General features: G+C 39.1%; 1 protein-coding gene across 3 annotated transcripts in view; it reads left to right on the forward strand.

Annotated features, from left to right (window-relative positions):
- Positions 1 to 2,146: 2,146 nt before the first annotated feature.
- TMC1 (transmembrane channel like 1) overlaps positions 2,147 to 18,666 on the forward strand; it is a 141,694-nt gene continuing 125,174 nt past the window's right edge. For 2 of the 3 annotated variants that reach the window (XM_072735987.1, XM_072735919.1), the window contains exons 1-2: positions 2,147 to 2,194; positions 3,781 to 3,943. In XM_072735987.1, coding sequence (XP_072592088.1) covers positions 3,928 to 3,943 — 16 coding nt within the window. In that variant the 5' untranslated portion in view covers positions 2,147 to 2,194; positions 3,781 to 3,927. Of the gene's footprint in view, positions 2,195 to 3,382; positions 3,944 to 18,666 lie in introns of those variants that run through there. The other variant, XM_072735864.1, reaches the window with a different exon arrangement.

Below are 18,666 nucleotides of genomic sequence, written 5' to 3' on the forward strand. Positions count from 1 at the left end.
ATCTCACCCCCAGTCCATCTCCTTATGCTTGACAGAGCTGCCTTCTGTGACCAACCTGGATACTGCGCGACACCAGGTCCCTAAAGCTACAAGCCACCTTCACTTCTAAGAACCAGGCCATAAGTGCAATTCTTATAAAGAGAAAGACCCTCCCATACAAGTTCTTCCCATACTAAGTATCTGTCTTATTGACCTTAAACTTCTGCTGCTCTTGTGGTATTCAGTAATAGGCACCTGACAGAAATATCTTTCTCCAGTGGGCTTCTTTGTATGCCCGACAAAGCAATCAGTCTTAACTGTTGGATATGTGGCTAGCTGACATTCTCTAGCTCTGCAGGACTGCTATGGAGGGTATCACCCCTCCAGGTTGGGGGTTAGAAGGCATTAAAGCAGTACATTAAGGGAGAACAAGCTAAGATTGACACTCTTAATTCATGATATTATGGATACTGAGCCAAAAACCTGGCTTGTGGCACGTGCTATTAATAACATTGGGGATGGGTATTCTTTTCCTGTCAATCAGACTACACAGGCAACCCATCAAACTGCTCACCAGAAGGGTCCTAAAAATACCACCATCAGAGCCATGGGTGGCTACACTCAAATTTGGGATGGGTTCATCTGGCTTACCCTGGGTATTGAACATTTGAGCACTCATGCATTGCTATATTGAGAATGGAAAGACCACTCTAAACAGAACCAACCCAGCTGTACAAGGGATATAGGATGGATGTCACCACAACCATGCAGTCAATCTGTCGTATGACGGGTTTGGTAGTGGCTAGTCACGCTGCTCAGGTATTTATTGGGTAGCCCCAAATGGGTGTCAGTGGTTGCGTGGCACAAATCTTTGGCTATGGATTTTATCCATGGGCTGCTGCACCCTGGGTTTTCCCTGGATACAAGAAGAATCCACCCAACAATAAGAGTTGCCAACTTCCCTCTCCTCGAGGCCTGATGGACATGTTCTGTTTTCCACTGGTGCAATCATGTGGCCACCATATTTATTTCCTATATTGACCTCAAGGACATGATAGCACACACAGCAGCCCTTACTAAATTCACCCCACAAGCCTTAAATGATAGCTGACAAAGCCTATCCTCACTGAACTCTGAAATATCCCTAATGAGAATAGTTTTCCTCCAAAATAAGATGGCCTTTGCCATTATTACTGCTGCTCAAGGAAGCACCTGTGCCATTATCCCAGCAAAATGTTCTGTGTTCGTAGCTGAGGAGTCTGTTCATGTATCATCTTTATCAAAACACACTAACATATAAAGCAACCACCCTGAAGGATCTGACCCCCACCCAGCCTAGCCGACTTAATAAATCAGTGCTTCAGCTCATGGGGCTCTTGGCAGAAAAAAAAAAAAAAGTTGTTACTTTGGGAATCATTGTCTTAATCTGCATATCTTCATTGGTGGCATCTGCCTCTGGTATAGTCAGCAGACAAATGAGTCAACTCCTTGCTAATGAACCCACGATGATCATTCAGGGCACATTGTGAAAGAGGGAAACTATGTGAGATCCCAAAAGCCACTCATGAGGGGTGAAATGTTAGAGGAGGTCATCCAGAGGACACAACTGCCCGTTGACCCTCAGGCTGGCCCCTGGCAATGGAGGCTCCTCTCTCCCTCCCCTATCTTTGCCAAGTACACTCTGCCCACCATTCCCATGGCTGGAGCCATTTTCAAGGACACAGCCTGGAGGGAACAACATGGTGTTGAGACCATTTGAACCCCTTTAAGGCTGCTATATGAACTCTGAAGATCCTGGCCCGCAGGTGCAGAGATCTACTTGTCTCAGTCACCCAAGACAAGTCTCACAAGTAGTTCCAATGTTTGTTAAAACTGCCACCTACCAGGCGGTGCACCTGGGTGGCTCAGTGGGTTAAGCATCTGCCTTCAGCTCAGGTCATGATCATAGGGACCTGGGATCAAGCCCCATTTCTCCCTATTCCTCTACTCTTCTCCCTCTCCCTTAACTCATGCTCTGTGTCTCAAATAAATAAATAAAATCTTAAAAAAAAAACCCACCAAAACCAAAAAAACCTGCCCCTTACCAATCTTCAGTGTGCCCTGTATCTTTCTTCTATCCCTCCCACCTACAGAGGTTTCAAGTTCATCTCCTACTCAGGGAGGTTTCAAGTTCACCCCGGGGAACTCCGAGGTTTCCAACCAACATACCCACACGGTTAGTGGTCTTGATTTGTATTTCTCTAGATAAGATCGGGCCTTTCTTCATGTATCTATTGAGTATATGTTCCCCTCTTTTGTGAAATAACTGTTCATGTTTTTATTCATTTTTTCCCTAGGCCATTTTATATCTTTATGTGTGAAATGTTTGTTCAAATATTTTGTTATTTTTTCTTTTGTCATTATTTTAGAGTATGTGTCTTCTTGTTGAAAGATAGAGGTTCTTTATTTTTTTTATACCCTTATGAAGTACTGTGTGAGATGTAAATCTACTTTAGTTTCTTTGAAACAGCTTTTGGTGAATAAATTTTTTAATTTTAAAGTAGCTGAATCCATCTATTTTTAATGTTCTAATTTCTGTCTTTAATATTTTCTTTATTTTTTGGTATAATTTTTTGGATATAAGGTTGCAGAACATCTTTTGTTATTTTACCCATAAATTTATGATGGTTTTTATTAGAATAGTGTTTAGAGTTATTTTATATATTCATATTTAATATAAATTAAATTACATCTTGTTCTCACTCTAGGTTATCTGTCCAATGATTTACAATAAAATTTCTTAATGTCTTTATAAATTCTCAAGTTGAAGAACCACTCTGGCATCTTTAAATATAAGTACTTATATCAGCTATATCCTTATCTTACTGTTACACTTAAGACCTAGTGTCTGAATAGGGAAAACTAGGCAAGTAACATCCTTATGGAGCTTTGTTTTAAGCTATAATTTTGAGTGTGCTACACACTACTTTGGCTAGAATCTATGTACTAGTGTTTGTATACAAGCTCAAAGGGGTAGATCTGTGCAAAAATCCATTTGCGAAGCCAAAAGCTACCCTGGTGTAAATGTGCCACAGGGATCCATTTCAAAACACTGCTTCGTCTTGCCAAGGTCAGTGGCTATCACCGAGAGTAACCAGAGAATGCCCGTGTCTTCACTCTTAAAAAGGCAGCCTCTTTTGCAACATTAAATAACAAGACTTTTTGTCCCTTTCTTTCTTTTCAATGGTAGATATTGTTTTTGTTTATCATTTTAGAGCAAAGAGTATCACCTTTCTACGAGAAGTTTTGATAAAGAGAAAAGTCTTAAAATTGTGTCCAGAAAGTACCAACTTCCTCCTAGAGCCAGTTTTATTTTGAACTGGTTGAGAAAATAAATACGATGTCTCCTGGTATCCCCACATTAGAGACGGATTGCTAAATTGAATGCTCTATCGCTTTGCACTTACACCTGAACTCCAGATGTAGGAGTATCTTGTTTATTTACTCATTTAATTTACCGAGTACCCTCGGTGGGTCAGTATTTCTCAGTAAGAGTCAATAAGAATCCACTCACACTGCCTTCAGTATTTGTAATTCCAATAAAGCCCTAGAATGGAAGGCATTCAAAACAAGGCAGGCTAGAGGACCTACTGGGATGAAGCCAGATTTGCTCTGAAGACAGCTTATGCGACCTATTTAGTTTTATTTCAAACAAGAGCCCCAAATACAACCCTTTTGACCTGAGTACTCCATCCCTAAATGGCAAACTAAACATTCATGAAAGTTTAATGGTGAGGAAATTAGTACCTTCTTATGTTTCAGACTGTGAAATGGCACCAGGGAGCACTTTCAGCGACAGGCAGAAGTGTGTGGATGTGTTGGACCAAACCTGAAACATTTGTTCCTTTCAACCTGTCATCCTTCATTAAGTCAGCCGGCAGCTAAGGCATCTGAAAGGACGCCGCCAGGATGCCACCCAAGAAAGGTATTTCAAAATAAAGACCTGGTTCTAGAATATTCTACCTTTCTTAGAGATTGGGAACTTTGAATAGTTTTGTGGGTTTTCTTTTTCATAATTTTTGTTTCCTCCTTGGGACTTTCCCTTTTTTATATTTCTGTGATTAGAGACCTTTTGTGTCTTGAGAAAATGGAAAAGGTTCATTCTTTCTTTCATCTCTTTTCTGTAACGAACATATGCTTTTACCAACTAGTTAGTGCTCAAACTTACCTTTCTTTCATTCGGGGAAACAGTGAGAGAGCAAATTACACCAAGGTTCAGCACCACATCTGAAGTTGGGGGTTCTATTTCCCAGCAGGGACCTCTGATCAGATTGGTGTGGGAGGCAGCTTCGTGAAGGGGACAAGTTCTGCTGCAGTTTGTGAATTAAATACAGCTCTGAATTAAGTAAAGCTGAAAAGGAGAGGAGAGTGAATTAAGGCAGAGAAAATGAAGAAAAGAAGCATAAAACCTTCCTGGGGGAGATACATGTGAAAGGATGAGTGATGTGATGACACACAATTTTTGGTTGCTGTGACTTGTCACAGGGGCACATTTTCAGTACCCTGGAGACAATGTGTGATGTGTTGGGTGTCATTCTGTGATGCTTACAGAGCTTACACTGGCTCTGTGTGCAGCCTCAATTTCAGTCCCCAAAAGACAAACTGGTAGAATTTTCAAATAGGGAATAACCTGAAAAGACATGTTTGCTTTTGAGCTTAGAACTTCTAATTCAGATGGCCTTGGTCCTGGTCATTTCTTTAAATGACTTGTTGAGTCTTAGAATGGAAAATGGAGACAGAGACCTTGCTTAGAGATAATCTATCAAAGTCACCAAACTATAGGCTCATGTCTTGAGATTGTGAGCAGGATTCTATTTAATAGGCTTAGTTGTTTTGTTGACTTCAAACATCTGGACAGGCTTAGGAATATCATTACCAAAGTAGGTCAAAGTTTTCAGAAAACAAAAACAAAAACAACCCTTTTATTTGAGGCTCTACATGCATTTCCAAAGAAACTTAGAAATGGTCCATAGATGTACAGTAGCTTTTAATAGGGTGGGGTTGGTTTTCCATTAATAAGGATAAGGTTTAAATCTTATTAAGATGTTCATTTTAGTCCCTTTAGGATTTTTCAACCTGGGGTCCTCAAGCTCCCCAAGTGGTTTTGGTAGTTATGTTTTCAGGCTCATTTAAGATCTAACAATTCTTACAGAAACTTGCAATAAGGCTTCTCAAGCTCTCCTAAATGCTGACCATTTTGTTAGACAAGTAAAATTGGAATCAATTATTCTTGCTGTTTGTTCAGGCTATTATTTATCATTTATTAATCTTACTGCTTTCATAACAACAGATGGTTTAAAGTTTAATCATTTTATTTTGATTGTGGATGGAATATATGTTGTTGCAGAAAATGCATAAATTTTAGAAAAGTGTATTTTAAAAAACAACAAAAATAATCTCACCACAAATAGACTACTGTAGACATTTGGTTTTCTTCTTCCAGACTTTGTCTCTGAAAGTTATGTTTGGTTTATATTTAACAAAATGGATACAAATTAATTGATACTCAATGAATGTTGTTTCAAAGACAATGTTCTGGCTTCATAAGAAATGAAAAGAACAATGGCATTGCCTGTTTCTGTTACATAATATCATAGTATCATAATAATTGCTTCCATTATTGAGTGCCTATTACATGCCAGGCTCTGTGCAACATGTAGTGATGAATTACCATGAAGGTTAGATGTGAAGGGATGACAAGTGATATCTTACTGTGGTGGCTACCACTTTCAACAGTCTGTGAAGGGACATAGCAGGTCAACTGGCAGGTGCGTTGCTCAGCATATTGAACTTCTCCAGACAGGGCACAAGGAAAAATCATGCTTATTGGTAGCCCTTGCAGGGATGGAGGAAAGCAAGTTTATTTGCCTAGATCCCTCCTGTCTCCTGTTTTCACCTCATGGAGTTAACATAGGATATTACTAAGTTGTGTTACCTAGCTCCTGAAACATGACATCACCGTAAGATGCCAGATCCCAGATTCCATGATGTGATGCTCCTTTCAAGTCTGGAAGGGGCAGATATCCTAACACTCTGGGCTTGCAGGCAATCGACTCTGCTCTGTGCTTGGCACTACAAGGGCAAGTGATGGGTTGGGACTGGGATGCTGTTGGAGCGTTTGGATGGAAGGAAGCACTGGAAGGGATTTGATGAGGTACATGAGGTTTGTGTCTGGCACAGAAAAGAAGGATTCCAAAAACATTTAGGAATATGGAAATATTCAATGACACTGAATGTGGGAAGATGAGGGAAAGGGTCATGTTAAAAATGCTTTCGTGATCCTGGGTTCGGTAACTGAGTAGACGGACATTCCAATAAATAAAAGACTCTAGGGGACAAAAAAAGGTTTGGTTGGGGGTATGGCTTGGTTATCTGCAAAGTATTTTCTCATGGTAGAGATTTTGGCAATAGCCAGGAGTTGAAGTTGCTAGAATTACATGACTTTCCAGGAAGAGCAAGGAGCAAGGAACTATAGCAAGGAAAGACAGCAAACAATGGAACCTGGGACAACTTCCTATTTGGTGGTGAGTGGAGGAGGGTAAGCCCATGGAAGAAACAAAGGTTGGGTCAGAGGGTGAGAGAGGAAGAAATACCTTGCTGTGCAGACTAACCATTTGTAAAAATGATGATAGTTCTGGATTGTAATTTAAGATGTAATCATGTTGATTTCTCTCTCTCTGTTTAGAACAGATTAACAAAGTGTTAACTAGAAAAGCCTTTAGAGATTCTTCTTCAGTGAATGAATAGATTCTGTTATTTATAGATAGAAACTGCCTATTGCTAAAATAGTGCTCCTAAATGGCTTAAATGAATTAATGCTTGTAAGGCCACTTGTAAACCCTGAAATGACATGCAAAGTGAGGGTGGTGATCGTTGTCATGTTGTCATACTATTGTTCGGCCATATGCTTTCTTCCCCCCAACAATGCAAAGATAAACCCCAGCTCTGCTTGTACAAATCCTTCAAGATTCTAATTTTTTTTAAATTTATTTATGATAGTCATACAGAGAGAGAGAGAGAGGCAGAGACATAGGCAGAGGGAGAAGCAGGCTCCATGCACTGGGAGCCTGACGTGGGATTCGGTCCCAGGTCTCCAGGATCGCGCCCTGGGCCAAAGGCAGGTGTCGAACCGCTGTGCCACCCAGGGATCCCCAAATCCTTCAAGATTCTAAATTCGTGATGCTCATATGGATGATGTTTTACTGTATTTAACGATGAATAGATAGGATTTCCTAAAGAGATAAATTATATATAATATATATGTATATTATATATATAGCTGTGTTAGAATTATAAATTATCATAAAAATTAATTCTAGTCATTCATTTATTTGGTCACTTTGACAATGCATTTGTTTCTTTTTATGTTCTCTGAGAAGAATGTGTTTATCCTTCTCAAAGTCAGAGTCATCCTTCTCAAGGACTTTAGAGATTAATATATTTGGGGCAGTACTGAACACTTATTGGAACAAAACTAGATTCAAAACATTGCTTTACAAAGTACAGAGGGCCTTTAAAATTTAGGAACATTGATGCATTTGTTTCTCATTTGGCCTGTGCGTTCAGGATTTCTCTGCAATGGACAGCACTTCTTGGGTTTGAAATGCCCTTCAGTGATGACCAAAGGATGATATGAATGATAAATTATTGACACTATTCTATTTCCATTTCTTTAATTCCACTTTAAACAACAGCCTTGTTGAGATATTATGCACAATAAACTGTACGCATTTAAAATGTACAATTTAAGAAGGTTTGACAAATATGTACATAGTACTATAATGACGAACACAATCAAGACTCTGCCCCTCCCAAATATTCCTTAGATCTCTTTGGCATAAATCCACACATTTCACCTCCCATCTCCTATATATTCCCCACTGCAACCAAGCAATCCTTATGCAGCTTTTTTGTCGTGGATTACTATGCATTTTCTAGAATTTTATGTAAATGGAAACATTCAGTAGGTACCCTTTTGTGCCTGGCTTCTCACATTTAACATAACGCTTTTGAGATTTACCCACATTATTAGATTTCCCAATATTTCCTCACTTTTTTCTGACTCCCCCTCCTGGAACTTCAAGTACACATATTTTAGATAATTTAATTTCATCCCACAGGTCAGAGATGCTCTTCTGTTTTTTAAAAACCCTCTATTTTACTTCTTTCATTTTGGGTAGAATCTCTTCTTCATGTTTGATGCTTTTGCCTTCATTAATGTCAAATCCACTGTTTATTGCATCCAGTGTATTTCTCATTTCAGATATCCTATTTTTCACCTCTAGAGTTTGATTTGTATTTTTAAAATTTTTTTTATTTTTCACATCGTGTTCTTAAACACATGGCGTATATTTATAACAGCTGGTTTACTGTTAATGTCTGCTAATTCTATCATCTCCGACATTCCTGGCATTTCTGTGTCTATTGATTCTTTTGGTTGCTCCCTGGTTGGGAGGTATTACTTTCCCGACTTCTTTGTCTGCCTACTAATTATTTTATTTGCTGTTGGAGATGTTGAATTTTACATTTTTGGGTCCTGGATTTATTGGTATCCCTTTAAGGGATTGTTGGATTATGGTCTGGGATGCAGTTAAGTTACTTTGAATTAGCTATATACTTTTGAGACGTGACCTTAAGCTCTGTTAGGGTGAGCTCAGAGCAGATTTAACTTGGTCTAGGAAATAACTTTCTCAGGGCTCTAACCAATACTCCGTGAACTAGGAGGTTTCTCCTCCCGACTAGCGGAAGACCTGAACTATTCTTGTCTTTTGTGAGCTCCAGAAAATTTTCTTCCTACTCTTGTCTTTCTGGTATTTCACTTCACACATTCTAGCTGTTTTGTGCTCCCTGAAAACAGAACTACATTCCCTCAGCTCAGTAAGACCACAAGGTCGCTCTTTGGGTCCCCCCTTCCCTGTGTTGCTGCCTAAAAACTCTTCAGGTAAAGTGATCAGACAATATCAGGGCTCATCTCATTTGCTCTCCTTCTTTCAGGGACTGCTGTCTTGGGCTGTCTGTTCAGCAATGTCTGAAAAGAGATGTTTCATATATTTTGTCTGGCTTTCTAGTTGCTTAAGGTAAGGGGGCTAATCCATTCCTACTTATTTCTTTGTAGCTGGAAGCAAAATCTCAGTCCTGTGTTTATAGTACACTTTGCCTTAATTATTTGAGCATTCCTTCTCATTATCAAAACTTTTGATGATGTGAGCAGATAATTGAGAACATCTTCAAAACATCTTTCTCCTTTGGAGTAGTTCTCATAGGCCAGGTCTTTACTAAGCATATAAACTTTTAGTATCTGAGTTCCATATGCCAATATTCATAAATATTAGGTTTAGCCATATGGTATGTTCTAATGGAGAAGAAAGATGAAGTTCTACTCTTGTCTGATGTCTTTTTAGGGCTTGGAGAGACTTAAATAGGAGTCATGAAGTCTATAACTCTTTATTCAGTGAGAAATTAAAAGGATCCAAACCAAAATTGCCCTTGACAGTGACAAATATCCCTATGAAGAACCAGAATCTCTAAGGCTTTTCCTCCTGTGACACATCCCACATTGATTGCTCCAATTGGAACATTTATTTCTAGTACTAACTAAACACCTATGTTAGTAAGTGAGAATCTTTCCTCTTCTTCTGGTTGTGGTCTGGAGAGATGTCAGTTCCCATCAATGCAGACCTTCATAACAAATTATTAAACTGTTGCCTTCATCCTCTCTGTTTGAACAAGCTGTGTACCTTCCATTTTAGCTCATTTAACACAATATTCATTGCTTATTGAATACAACAAAGAATATGACATCAAGAAACCCAGAAGCTTTTTGGGATGAGGAGACAAAAACAGAAAATGTTAAAAAAAAATGTAAGACCGTAACAAGAAAGATGTTTGGATGCAGGATATGAAGTGTCAATTGAATTGTAGAGGCAATACATACTCTGTGCTTTTTGTTCTCATTTCCAACTCTTTAATCTTCTTTTATGGCTCTCTAGTGAACATTCTTCAATTTATTCAGGCCATTCCTTAGCTGCTGAGCTAAAACATTCAGAAGATACGAATTTGATGAGTTCTGAGGATGTTTGGATGATTACTTCAGTGTTCTGACTGCTAGGTTCTGTTTATGCATCCCAGACCTCCACTTGTTCTTATCAGCACATCAGAGTATTATCTCCTGGCAGTGTGTGTAGAGGAACAAATGTTGGAATCATGCAGGTTCGGGTTTGAATGTTTGCTACCTTTGCAGCCTTTCGATCTTGAGAGAGGGTATTAGTTAAGGGTGATTCGATTGAAGACAACATATTCTGGCTTAGCTAGGTCAAGCTACAAGATAGCAGGGGATGACTCATGGAACCCAAAGGCAAGAGTGAAGTTGAGTATTGAGCTCAGATAAACCATGAGGCTAAAACTCTTCAGCAAATATGCTTCATTTTTCTTTCTGGCTGCATGTGGTCTTCTCTCTTTTATAGTAGATCTGACAGGTAAAGCCAAAGTTAAGAGTGACCAAAGTCCTCATTTTCTCAGCCATGTGGGTGACTACATTGTGTACATTTATGTCAGGGTACAGTTCACAGCAAATGTTGGGAAGGTGGTAAAAAAATTTTCATAAAAGCAGAGTAACTGGAATCATAAAATGATGATCATTCACTATAATGAATCATTCCACCTCTTTTAGTTCAGCTTACTTACATGTGGGAGGTCCTCCATAAATATTAATTCTTCGCCCTTACTTCCTTTCCAGTCATTTTCATTCTCTGTTCTAGATAATTTTCTGCTAAGAGTATACAATATGCACTACCTACAAATAGGAATATTTCTTGAGAAAACAACTTACATTCCCATAATTTATCAAGGTAAGGATTCATATATTCCTCCTGGGCCAAGTTGATGCTGTGAAAAATAACAGGGATTGAGTGATTCTGAAGATTCTTCACCCAAGAAGTTGCCAGCTAGGGTGAGGATTGTATAGATACGGAGCCAGCCTGTGGAGTAAACTCCTGGGGTGTACTTTGGGAGTATTGCAAAAGGCTCTCAGGAAAATGCATTAACCAAGTCAAGAAACCATAGTGTGAGGCTTCCTTCAGGGCAAAAGGGATGGTTTTTGAAAGGTTCACAAACTTTCCCATGTAATGGCCATTGATGGTGACAATAAGGCATAGTGGGTGGCCACCCAGTGTGAGCAAAGACACTAACTTTTGCCCATCTAATCTTCATCTTACTCTCCCAGGCAAGAATCAGAGGGTATGTAGTGAGTAGAAAAGGAGGCATAGGTCAGGAGAAATGGTCAAAGATATGCTTCCATTCCTTCCCAGTTAGGTTTCTCATTCTCAATTGTTAGCATGAGTAAGGAGAAGGAGAAGCGTTGAATAGGCTGTGAGATTGCAGTTTTAACTTAGACTGGACTGGGTATTTTAATACCTTACTACTAGAAAATGGATGTGAATTATCAAAGTGAAGTGGTTCTTATAACTGTAAAAGCTACAGAATCTGCCTAAAATATTATCCAGGTCTGAGAAAATGAAATCCAAGAGAGCCTGATTTAAGGTAGCATTTTTTTGATCCTTTAGTTAAATGATCTACACTTGTTGAAGTGAATATAGTTATGATTCATAGGGCACACAGGAGATTTTGATACAAAATACTCTGTTTTTTCTCTTAAGGGAACTAGTTAAACCTTAAGCAAGATAGCCAAGGAACTGCTTAGAGGGTGGAATGGCTCATTCACCACTCTCTGGGTTCCATTCTACTCTGGGTCAGATCTTAGTGGAGAGCCCTAGTCATGATTTGTGCTTATTAATAATAACCTGTGACCAAGAGTTAACAATCTTTGCTTTATAACTATGAGAACAACTCCATGATGCTACAAGTCCTTTTCTACTCCTATTTATTTATTTATTTATTTGAGAAAGAGAAAGAGAGACAGTGAGAATGAGCATAAACAAGGGTAAGCGGCAGAGGGAGACGGAGAAGCAGACTCATCATTGAGCAGGGAGCCCAATGTGGGGCTCAATCCCAGGATCATGACCTGAGCTGAAGGTAGATGCTTAACCGACTGAGACACCCTGGTGCTCCAGTTTTTTCTATTCCTAAGGACTGATGTTCTGTCTTCTTCCTCATGTCAGTCCTGTCTCCTTGAAGGGGATGAGAGGGTTGTCTATACACTGTGTAGGTTGCAGAAGCCTTTCCTCCCTCTTTGATGTTAATGCTTTTTTCTGCTTAAAGTCTAAACTGGAAATGAGTCCCTAATTTATGCCACCCTGTGACACTTTCAAGTAATAAAGAATTAAACAGCCTCTCCAGCAACAGTCATTGTTTGTTTGTTTGTTTGTTTTCCATTCCATAGCCAATATTGTGTGCAAGTTAACATTATAAAACCCAAGCCTTCACATTTGGTGATTTTGTGAAATGGGATTCTCCACTTCAAATAGACTTCCTTTTCACTGAACTTACCAAGTTGCATTCAGGTCAGTTCATCAGTCCTTAAACATCTGGTTTTTCAGAAGCAGTGACCAATACAATGAAATCCCTTCCCTCTGTTCTATCCTCCTTAAAAAGTTGTTTTGACTCAAAGGAGAAAAGTTTTCTTTTCTGCCCCTCTGCTCTGTCCCCAAATACACAGTTTTTCAGAGCTCCAGAGTTTCTCTGAAGCTACACAAAAGATTTGGCATCTAGCTATAATACTCACCTTCTGCTGAATACTTATGAAATAAATGTATTCTAATTTTTAACATCTTCAGTGTAACGATCTTCTTGCAAAACCATCACTTGGACCCTACAGGGGAGGACTCGTAAGTCTCAGTCAAAATTACGAAATAACCCAGATCCCTATCCTTCCCTGTGTTTCAATAACACTGTCGTGATCTAGGATCCAGGACTCAAAGCTCTCTGACTTGCACTTTTTATTTTAGCTTGCTTGTATGCAGGCAACAGAGCAGAAAAAAAGCAGTACAATATTGTCACACTACAGTGTCAACTCTAGGTAGCTAACAAGGTGCTTCCGAGTTTTCATCTCTGGCCCATTTTTTAGCATTGCCTGATTCTTACAGTATCATCCTGTGATATCCCCTCCTTCATCAGAAATCTTAGTCAGTTTTACATTGTTGTCATGCAATGTTTAGACTCATGGTCTTTTGCCATTTGAACTTAGTCTTCTTTTAAGTTAGTATCAAACCTGTTTGATCTACTTTCCATTTCCTGCAGATTGAACACATTTTTCCAATCTCTGTGTTTTATTTTATTGGAATAATTCACCTTAGCCTTTCTCAATTTTTGCTCATTATTATCCTATCCATCCTTCAAGGCTCATTTGACCTCTGTGATGCTTTCCTGGATTTCCTCAATAAGGCATAATTTCTTTCTCTTCGTATGACCTGTGGCATTAAATATTCATCACTCATATATCTCTCTTCTCCAAGTACTTTGGAGTGATTATGTCCTTTATATGGCTAGTGACCACTCTTTCCAAACCAAATATTGACATACTTGGCCAGATTTTTTTTTCCAACTTGTGAGTTTCTTTACATAATTTTTAAAAATACACTTGTAAAATTAAATTGTATTTTGTTAGGTTATGAGTTTGAACAACTTCAACATTGAGGTGAGCTTGTTATGGCCAATTGGCTAGCTGCTAAACTGATGGTTTGGGTTTGCTGGCCAATGCATTATTGCCTTAGAGAAAATTTACATGGGGAAGCAGATTGTAATGCACATGTTGTTGGGGAGCACAGGAAAAGACTTGAGGGATATTTCAGCCAGATCTCATGGAACTTTCCAATGTTGCCAGGAGAAAAGCAAACAAACAAACAACACACACACACACAACACACACACACACACACACACACACACACACACAGAGGAATGGCTTCTCTTCTCCAGGATCCAGGATCCATTTGGATCTCTTTAACTGGATAATGTTTAATAAGCGCTAACATTATTTCTTCTTTGGCTCCCCATTTTCTGTGCCTCTTTTTCTGATCACTTTCTCTCTTTTGATCCCTTTGTTTGTTAAGTGTAGTGATACTATAAAGCCATTCTGTCTCTTTAGGAGGATTTTGGATGGGTCAGATCTCATCTTTCATGATTTTTTTTTAATTTTTATTTATTTATGATAGTCACAGAGAGAGAGAGAGAGAGAGAGAGACAGACAGACAGACAGAGACACAGGCTCCATGCACCGGGAGCCCGACGTGGGATTCGATCCAGGGTCTCCAGGATCGCGCCCTGGGCCAAACGCAGGCGCCAAACCGCTGCGCCACCCAGGGATCCCCTCTTTCATGATTTTTAATAGCACTCAAAGGTTTTGGATTTTTTCTGTTTTTTTTTTAATATTAGAGAAAGTGTGCTCGCTTAATAAGCTATATAATCAACACTTTATTATTTTTAATAAAGAAAAATAGAAAATTCTGTGATAATATAGTTTGCAAAACATTTGTAATCAGGATGCTTCTAGAAACTCAGAATGTATCAACTTATCACTAATTACCCTGGAAGCTCTGAGAAAGCAGGGACATAGCAAAATTTTAGTACCATATATCCTCTACTGCAATAAGAATAGTTAAGACCTAGTAAATATTTATTAAGTGGATGTCCAACTGTAAAAATAGGTACAGGCATAATGATTGAGTGAAACTAGGTTTTATAAGACACCCCCTGAGACCTCCTTTCAAGTGGGTATAAGAGGAGGTAATTGTAGTCTGGGGCCTCACTCCCTGTTCTTAGCTCATGCTTGCAGGAGATGTTAGAAAAGGAGATTGGTTTCTGGTACTATTTTCCTCTGTGGGTTATATGGAATCAAAGGCAGGACTTAAGGAAGTAGATCTATTTTTAGACTCAGTGACATATTTAAATAGGTTGCAATAGAAAGTGGTGCAAAGATATTTCACAGGTCGAATATCACATTCAGGGTGCTTTAACACTGCATTCAAGTGGGTGGAAGCATCTATAAACTGAAATAAGTCACCACGAGCTCCTCTTTGGAACCCACAAGTCTGGCAACTGGTGACTCAGGCTGTGGGGGTCAGGAGACCTGGGTGTTATGTCTAGCACAATGATGCCACTTTAGTTTACAGACTTAGAGATTAATCTAACAAACCTTGAATAGTTTGCTTCATTTAAAAAGAAATCTGTCTAGTTTTTTCCCCTGGTAAATTTCTCTCAGTTTATGTCCAAATGTGGGTGAGGGTGCTTGATCCTTGTGAGTTATCAGCCCTGATTCCTAGGAGGGAAAATTATCCCAGTCATGAGTGAGTGAGATTTGCTTTCTGTGAAGAAAAACGATCTACATAATGATATTTAGAAGTAGGGAACACAGCCCCCAGTTCCTTGCCATGACCTTGATCCCCTGCAGTTGTGTCACCTCCAAATAGAGGTATGGGTTGTATGAGGGACAGAGCTACCAGACTGCATGAAAGCTATAGTGCAAAGATGATGATAAATGTTAAAAAATCAGAAATTTCAAGGGGAAAGTACTAAAAAGTACTTTGATATTGAGAGCTATGGGAAGTGAGTGAAGGAAAATAGAAGCTCTTCTCTAAGAAAGTTATGAAAGAGCCCTGCAGAAGCAGTCCTCACCTAGTCTGGCAAATCTCTACTCCTTCTGTGTCCTGTGCCTACTTTTTCCATCTTCCTTCCTCTTGGAAAATTTTCCTGTACTAATTCAAAGGCCCCAGGACTCAGGGGGAAAATATGGCAAGTCTGAAACTAGAAGGAAGTTACTGTGTAATGTCCCTTTCGTTCATGGATGGCTTGGTTCATCTATACACTCATTCACATCACCAAATTTGGCTACGTGTTTACTCTTTGCCAGGCTCTAAAGGACAAAGAATTGAAGATCAACCAATGTCCTGTCTTCCTGGAGCTTACTTTCTTGTGGGGAAAATAATGGATCCATGAACAAACAACCAGATAATAGAATGCTGGGTGGTGACATTGTTATGAAGAAAAGCAAAGAAGATTGGGGAACTAGTGACGACATAGATTTTAGATTCTCTGCCTGTCTGGCTGCTCTTGTCCCCTCAGTGAGGTGGACTGGCAAGAGAAAATTGCAATATTGACTTTGAGTTTAGGGCTACTTCCAAGTGCTCCACTCCCCCTCCTCACCTTACCCCCTCCTGGCATCTCAACCCTCCCCTCCCCCTCCAGTCTCTAATATCTGAGGCATGAGGCAGATCCCTTTCTCTTTGTTGCCATCTTGCTACATTGCTTGGCCCAGCTGAACCAGAAACCTCTTCTGTTTTTCTCATGGTCACAGTGTTGTAGACATCTCCGACCTGTTGATGTTCCTGCTTTCCTTTTGTCTTGTGCTTCTATTCCTTTCAAGATCCCTTCACCACCATGTGTAGTCAGATCTTGGGAAGTAGTAAAGATGAGCACATATATACAGTCCACCACATCTAAATGGATTCAACCACTTCATCTGTTTCAAATGGAAACACAACACAGCCATCACTCAAGGATCTGCCCTTCCTCTTTGCTGATTCGACTTCTTTTTTAGGAAGCATTTTAACTCCCAGAGTGTCTGCATGGAGCCTCCAGTATTCTGTCAATTACAGGTTAAGGTTTTCCCACCTGGGAACAGTTCCCACAGTGGTTTCTGCTTGTGCATTTCTGCCCTGTTACACTGGCTTTGTTTCTCCAGTTTGGGGGGCAATGGTTTTCCCTGTGAAGCTCAACTCTCTGATAGATCTTAAAAGAATTGGCCTTCAGTTCGTTCAGCTTTTCTCTTATAGGACTGGAGTGATGACCTGAATGGACTAAAATCTGCATTGTTACAGAGCTAGAGAATTTTTTTTAAAGACTTTATTTATTTATTCATGAGAGACACAGAGAGAGAGAGAGAGAGAGAGAGAGAGAGAGAGAGAGAGGCAGAGACACAGGCAGAGGGAGAACCAGGCTCCATGCAGGGAGCCCGATGTGGGACTCCATCCCGGGGTCTCCAGGATTACGCCTTGGGCTGAAGGTGGCACTAAACTGCTGAGCCACACAGGCTGCCCGCTAGAGAAATTTTTATGTATGAAAATGGCAATAGTCTTCCACTGAGTACAAATAATCCTTAAATGCATGTGAAGATATGATCATTCATGATGTTACTTGTAAAAAAAAGTATACATATCTTTTGAAGTGTTGAAAGTAGTACTTTATAATCTTTATTGTATCACTTTTTGTAAGTATTGAATATGTTCCTGTTTATGTTTCTATATTTTGTTTTGTAGCCTTAAAAACAGTATTTTGAGCATATCTGAATACATAAAACAAGAGTATATGTCCTGTGTGATGTGATACTACATTATATATAAAACTATGTACATATACTTTTTAAAAAATCTTCTTACATCTAGAGACTCAATATAAGTATTCATGGTCTGACCATTTTAGCTCCCTAGGATGTCTTCCCTTTCTTGGCTTCAATTCTTAATAGTAAATATAAGGATGCTCAATTACATTTCACCTACAATTGTTTTATTTTTGCACATCATGTCTTCTGTATAGGTGGGTACTTCTTAGAATGAAAAGAGAATATCTTACTCGCTTATGGCTGCCCAGATTTTATTAGATCAATACAGATTTGAGTGCCTTCCATATGCTAGACACTGCTATATATATTTTACTCCATGATCGCATCACTTCTAGGAGATATTTTGTTTTCACAATTTGTTGACCTGAAATCTGATGCTCAGAAAGTTTACAAATTTGCCTGTCACTGCTCTTTTTGAAGGGCAGAGCTAGGTTTTGAGTTGAGGTCTGTCTGATTCTAAGAATAAGACAGTGCTCCTTCAACTATAAAGAGCTACACAGTCCTACTCACTGCTTTGTCTTTATAGACTCAAGTATATCCTTGTTGACTGAGTGAATTAGTGGATGAATTCTTCACACCTCCTTTCTACTTACTGTTCTCTTCTCTGTAAAACGTTCATGGAAGGAACCTGAGCTAAGAATCAAATAGTCCACCGAGGTCTCTTAATTTGGCAACCAAGAGAAAGTGGAGTTCATTAACTAAAGCTCACTCCCATCAGTTTTCTTTAAACTTCCAGAATGTTTCAGAAGCATTTTCCAGAGCTCCATTACAAGGTGGAACATTTCAGCCATTACTGAAGAAGGCAGTATTAACATTTTATGAGTTGGCTCCTTTCTTCCTAACACTGTCAGAATAAAACATTGTTTGCAAAATTCTGGCTGCTCGATTCCTATTTTTTCATGATGTTTTATAATCCAGGCCTTCATCATAGGGACATAGGGGCATGTTGATAACTGCAACACCAAGCAAGAGTGCCTGAGATCCTAGGAGACATAGCTAAGCAGTAATCCTTGAGTTTCTGTAGCTTTTCACCAAAATTGTCTCTCATTTTCTCTCTCCCTAAATTTCATTCTAAAAAGTAAAAACAAAACAGAAGTTAGTCTTTTTAAGCATAATATGCATCATTATAGTCATTTGGGAAAGACAGAAACAAATCTAGAAAGGAAGAAAATGTCACAATCTCACCATCCGGATATGGCTGCTAACATTTTGGCATATTTCATCTCAGTCCCTGCCCTCCCTCCCACTTGTTTTTGCATAAGGCATTTATTTCAGATATACAGATATATAGGAATTTTGATAATCTTTTTGTACAATATAGCTTGTAAACATTTCTGCATGTTATTAAAATATTTATA

Source organism: Vulpes vulpes, chromosome 1 (genome assembly GCF_048418805.1).
Source record: "Vulpes vulpes isolate BD-2025 chromosome 1, VulVul3, whole genome shotgun sequence".
Taxonomy (NCBI): domain Eukaryota; kingdom Metazoa; phylum Chordata; class Mammalia; order Carnivora; family Canidae; genus Vulpes; species Vulpes vulpes.